We start from the raw sequence: 6000 nt of genomic DNA, 5'->3' as shown, positions 1-6000 counted from the left end.
ACCAACATTTCAGTTAGTAGCATCTCAATCATTGCTGCTGCGCTGAGCTAGGAGAATCCCCATCAGAATTAAGGAAACTTGATGTATTAATTAGCCTCTGGCTTTTCTGCAGACAAGCCTAGCCATTCCTCTAGACTTCATGAAATCCTGAAGCTCTCTCACAGCAACTTATTTTCTGTGTGGAACCACACCTATAACCTGGAGAATCCAGACTGGGATCCACTGAGCAAGTTGGGTCCCAGAAAGCAGCAGAAAGACTGGGGTTTTCTTGCCTGGGAGAGTCTCCCCCACCCCCTCCCCAAGTCTGGCACCTGTTTGTGGCCCCGGTAGGCCATAGGGTGGAGAAAACACAGCAGCCTTAATCCAACTGCTTTTTGCCTCCCTCCTAAATCTTTTCTTTAGAAGTTCTCCCCCTGTTAGAGTCTCGCTGGTATAGTGAGAAATATATTTGGGTTTTGTGCCTAGCACAAACCCTTGGAATTATCCTAAGTGACAAGAGTGTCTTTTGTCATTCAGAAGAAGCCCTTTTGAGTTTACTCTAATGAGGTGATCTGGACAAAGTCAGAATGGGGCTGATCACCAGAAAGACCAAGAGTTTAAAGGATTGGAATTTTCAGCCCTACCTACCGGGCCTCTGGGAAGGGGGAAAGGAGGCTGTAGATTTGCTCTGTAAATACTTAAACTATGAGATTTGATGAGTTTCCAGGTTAGTGAATACATCCATTTGTTGGGAACACCCCAGTTCCATAAGGACAGATGTTCCTATTCAGGAGACCCTTCCAGGTCTCACCTTGTGTACCTCTTTATCTGACTTTTTGTCTGTATCCTTTATAACATCTTGTATAATAAACTGGTAAATGTAAGTAAATGTTTCTCTAGAGGTTCTGTGAGCCACTCTAGCAAATTAATTGAACTCACCTAGAGAGTTGTGGAAACCTCTGATCTCTAGCCAGTGGGTCAGAAGCACAGGTAATGACCTGAACTTGTAACTGACATCTCAAGTGGGGGCATGGGGACAGTCTTGGGGGATTGAGCTCTTAACCTGTGGAATCTCACACTATCTACAGGTAGAAAGTTTCAGAACTGAGTTGATTCCTTGGTGGTTTTGAAAAATACACCTCAGAGCTTCTATCTAGAGCTTGCAACACCCTCTAGCATCTACCCCTGCCATCTTCCAGTCTCCTGTCTTTCATCCTGCCTGGCTTCCTGCATGTTACTCCATTCAAAGGCCAACTCCTCCAGGAAACTTTCCCTCATATGGGCTTGGACTTTGGTTGAAATCCCAGTATTGCTCTGAATAGCTCAACTTTTATGTGCCTTGGTGTCCTCATCTGTCCAATGGGATGCCAATAGGAATTTTTCCCTTAGGATTGTTGTGTGGAAGGCTCAGCACAGAACCTGGCATATGATAAGTGCTCCATACATGTTGGTGGGAATCTCTTTCTCCCATACACCCATATAAGCACTTCGTACCTTTGTTTATGGCCATAAAATAAAAATGATGATGATGAGAGAAAGCCTTCCCCTGTGGATGGGCTTCTACGTTAGTTTCTAATTATTACCTCATAATAATAGGATGATAGCTACTGTGCATTGAGTATTAACCATGAGCAACTGGGTATTTGATACAAAGTCATTTAATTTTCAAAGTGACAAGGTAGATATTATTATCCCAATTTACAGGAATCAGAGTCAAAGTGTCAGAGTATCTGTAAGCCTCTAGCTGGCCCATGGCATTGCCACTGTGGGAACTGGAGAAAAAGGGGAACCCATGTAAAAATAATGCTCATGCTGCTTGTTTGTGCTGTGGGTAAGTCTTTTGTCTTTTTTTTTTTTTAATTTTTATTTATTTATGATAGTCACACAGAGAGAGAGAGAGAGGCAGGGACATAGGAAGAGGGAGAAGCAAGCTCCACGCAGGGAGCCCGACGTGGGATTCGATCCCGGGTCTCCAGGATCGCGCCCTGGGCCAAAGGCAAGCACCAAACCGCTGCGCCACCCAGGGGTCCCCAGTCTTTTGTCTTTGACTCAGGAGTCTCCTGTTTTCTGCCAGCAACCAAACTCATTAGCTTCTCAATAGGGTAAAATTAAGTTCCAGACTTGACACCTATGTCCTAGGCAAAGTGAATTTATTTTAGTTTCTCGAATAAGTCATGCCCTGAAAAACATCACAAATACTATTCTTTCTGCCTAGAACATTTCAGCCCTTCTCTTCTTTTGGTCACCCCCACCAGTTTCTGTAGGAAGACTTTTCCCTTGCCTCCTGTTCCCCATCTGTCAATTGTAGTATTTTCCCTTCTTCTAAGCTCCCACAGAGCCTTCTGTTTCCTGGCTCAAGCACTTCTCACAATGTGTTGTAATTGCCTGTTTATTTACTTGCCCCCCTCCCTCAGTAAAGCAGGATCTCTGTGAGGTCAGAGACATTGTCATCCAAAATACGCCCTTGGGACCCTTGGGACGGCTAGGTGGCTCAGGGGTTGAGCATCTGCCTTTGGCTCAGAGATTCTGGGGATTCTGGGATCGAATCTTTCTCTCTCCGTGTCTCTCATGAATAAAAAAATCTTTAAAAAAAATACACCCTAATACATTGCCTGGTATACAAAAAGTGCTTCATAAATATTTATGTGATGAATACAGTACAATTAGAGTGATACGCATAAAGTGGTAGTAAAAAAAAGCATAAATGGAGGTCATTTAAATAAGAGTGGAGGTCTGGGAAAGGCCTTTAAAGAAATCAGAATATGTCACCCCAAAGTATGCCTCTTTGACATAAAAATTATTTTGAGTTGAAGGCAATTAAGAAGCAGTAAATCCTAAAAGCAGGAAATGTCTCCTTTCCTAAAGACAGACTCTTAACAACCCAAAGACCAGAGGCCAGGCACCAGAGGATCTGCAAACAAACCTCGTTAAATTAATCCTTGTCTTTCTCATTAAGGAAGATAAGGACTACCTTGCTCTAGTTGGACTACCCCTAACCTGAACCTCACTGTCAATTCTTCACAAATTATTGTTTCTTTGCCTAACAGATATAAAACCTTCCTGTTCTGATCTTTTCTTCAGATCTTTGTTCTCTGGCCTTTCCACGTAAGTGTAAAAATAAAATAAAATTTGTATGCTTTATTAGGAGGCCTGGGTGGCTCCATCAGTCCAGCATCTGACTCTAGATTTTGGCTCAGGTCATGATCCCAGGGTCACATGATGGAGCCCCACATTGGGCTCTGTACTCAGTGGGGCACCTGCTGGAGATCCTTCTCTCCCTCTGCCCCTCCCCTGCTCTCTCTCTTTCAACTAACTTAAACAAATATGTGTATGCTTTTTCTCCTGTTAATCTTTGTCAGTGTGATTCTCAGACCTAGCTAGAAGCCCCCAAGACAGTTGAGGAAGACTTTCTCCTCCCCTACAGCCTCCTGGAAGAGAGGACAATTGAGGTTGGTCTGAAGGATAAGTCGCTTAGGTAGGTTCAGTAGGGAGAGAAGAGAAGGGCGTTTCAGACGGTGAGAACGGTTAACGTGAACATGGAAAAAGCAAGTGCCTTTAAGAAAACGGCCTATCCGGGCGGCTTGGGTGGCTCAGCGGTTTAGCGCCGCCTTCAGCCCAGGGTGTGATCCTGGAGACTCGGGTCGAGTCCCACGTCCAGTCCCACGTCGAGTCCCACGTCGGGCTCCCCGCATGGAGCCTGCTTCTCCCTCTGCCTGTGTCTCTGCCTCTCTCTCTGTGTCTCTCGTGAATAAATCAATAAAATCTTAAAAAAAACCCCACAAAACCGGCCTATCCTGCAGAGCTGGCTGCAGCCGGGGTCAGAGGGTGGGTTGGAGTGACAGGAAACAAGGCTGCCTGCCAGGTAGGTAGGTGAGGGCTCAATCATGACGTTTGTATTTCATCTAGAATCCAGATTTTCATTTCAGATTTAGACTTTTGGTTAAAGATCAGACTTTTTGTGAAGATACATTTACACCCTCTTAAATGTCTCATACCATGAAGTGGCGAGGGGCACCTGGGCGGCTCAGTCTGTTAAAGCCCGTGGCAGTCCTGATTTAGGCTCAGGTCAGGATCCCAGGGTCCAGAAATCCGGGCCCAGGGAGGGGCTCTCTCTCTCTCCTGCCCCCCCGCCCGCCTCCCCCCGCCATCCCCCACCGCAGGAAAAAAAAGAAATAATGTAGGAACACGTGGGTTGCAATGATGGTTTCTTCACTCATTCCCTTCTGGGCCTCTGTAAGCCAGGGGTGACCGTATCCGCCTCAAGTGTTTAGTGGAGATTAAGTGCAGTAACCTGGGTAGAGGGCCTGATGGGCGGCATTACTCGGTAAACGCTGGCTTGCCCTTCTCTCTTTCCTCCCGACCACTCGGCCGCGCTGCCCCCACGTGCGCGCCCGGCCCCGCGGGGAGCTCGCCGCCCGCCCCCCACCGAGGCCTCGCGAGCTTCCGGCCTCCGCCGAGCCCGGCGTGGCGGCGCTCTAGGCTGCACACTCCGGCGCTCTATGGTTCTTCCTCCGCCCCGGAAGTGGTTCCGCCGCAAGAGTTGGTAAGGTCGGGCCATGGTGGGGCAGAGGTTGGGAAGATGGCGTGGCGTGGCTGGGCGCAGAGAGGCTGGGGCTGCGGCCCGGCGTGGGCTCAGCCGGCGGGCGGTCGCGGCTGCGAGGAGCTCACTGCGGCCCTGGCCCCGCCGCGACTGCTCGGACGCAGGTAATGACCGGGCTTCTTTCCCCTCAGACCCTCAGCTCCGGCCGAGCATCCTCGGGGGCGCAGGCCGCGCGGGCCTGCGGGGCTGCCTTCGCTCACCCCCGTCGTCACCCCTCCCTTCCTCTCCATGCATCCCGCTTTGCCCTCTCGCCAGCCCTCGCTTCTCGCCGTGCCAGCGTGCGCCGAGCCGGGGTGCCCGTGACCGACCGCGGCGCAGCTTCCCGTGAGCCCGCGCCGTCTGCCCCTCTCCCAACGGGAAGGACGTGAGGAGAAGGGAGCTTAGTCTCTGAGGGCTAATTGCGTGCCACGCCTCATAATCCCGCGAAGAAGGTATTAGACCCACTTTTTTTTTTTTTTTTTTAAGTAAAGCCGTTACACAGATGGGAGAATAGCAGAACTGACTCTATCCGTCTTTATAAACCTGTGTTCTACAAGTTACTTTAAAAAAAATTTATTTATTCATGAGACACACACACACACACACACACACGCAGAGGGGGAAGCAGGCCCCATGCAGGGAGCCCGACGCGGGACTCGATCCAGGGTCTCCAGGATCATGCCCTGGGCCACCCGGGCTGCCCTACAAGCTAACAACTTCTTTACTGTTTAGAGAACTAAGGGAAGACGGAGTCCATGGGCATTTGCTTTGCCTTCTGCTAAGTCTTAGGAGAGGCTTCTCTGTTGAAGAATGGAGACCATGGAATATTTGGTTTCCAGATGACTTGGAAAGAAAACTACAATATTGGTTTTCCCAAGTAGAAGCTGCATGAAGAGTATACTCAGTATTTGCTGCTTTTTTGTTGTTGTTGTTGATTCAATTTTGAATTAAGAGAAGAAAAAAAAAAATCGGCTGTCCGAGATTTTGATGTGGTTCGATTCGAAATTTGTTCCAGTTGTTTAATCTCGAGTTCGAACCTTCCCAGTCCCTGAGTTGGTTCCAGATGCCTGGAATCCCATCTGATGGTAGAGCAAGTTAAGGTAGAGTGTTGAACAGAGTGGTCAGCCAGTGGCAAGTGAAGGCTCAAACGTGGTGGAGTTTTTGCCTGATTTTAAGAATCACCTGGAATGTTTGTAGACTTTTCCCAGGCCCCCTCCCAGTTCTATCAACTCAGAAATTGTTGTGGGGGTGAGGGAGTGGAAAAACCTGTAATTCTTGGCAAGCACTCCCAAGTGAATTAGGGATTTGTGAAAACTTGCATACATTGTAGCTTAACCTCCTGACACATCTTAACATTGGAACTTCAGGCACTAACCTTAAACTCCTGGGGAGATGGAGAATCCCATCTGGAGGTTAGGTGGAGGTGGTGACAGATTTCAGTG

General features: G+C 48.4%; 1 protein-coding gene across 3 annotated transcripts in view; it reads left to right on the top strand.

Moving 5' to 3' along the window:
* Positions 1-4517: 4517 nt before the first annotated feature.
* Positions 4518-6000, top strand: part of PARL (presenilin associated rhomboid like) — a 47463-nt gene continuing 45980 nt past the window's right edge. For 2 of the 3 annotated variants that reach the window (XM_077879848.1, XM_077879849.1), the window contains exon 1: positions 4518-4683. In XM_077879848.1, the coding sequence (XP_077735974.1) occupies positions 4559-4683 (125 nt within the window). In that variant the 5' untranslated portion in view covers positions 4518-4558. The remainder of the gene's footprint in view (positions 4684-6000) is intronic. The other variant, XM_077879847.1, reaches the window with a different exon arrangement.

Source organism: Canis aureus, chromosome 31, assembly GCF_053574225.1.
Source record: "Canis aureus isolate CA01 chromosome 31, VMU_Caureus_v.1.0, whole genome shotgun sequence".
NCBI classification, from domain to species: domain Eukaryota; kingdom Metazoa; phylum Chordata; class Mammalia; order Carnivora; family Canidae; genus Canis; species Canis aureus.
The sequence above is the reverse complement of the archived record's forward strand: the minus strand, read 5'-3'. Positions and strand labels throughout refer to the sequence as shown.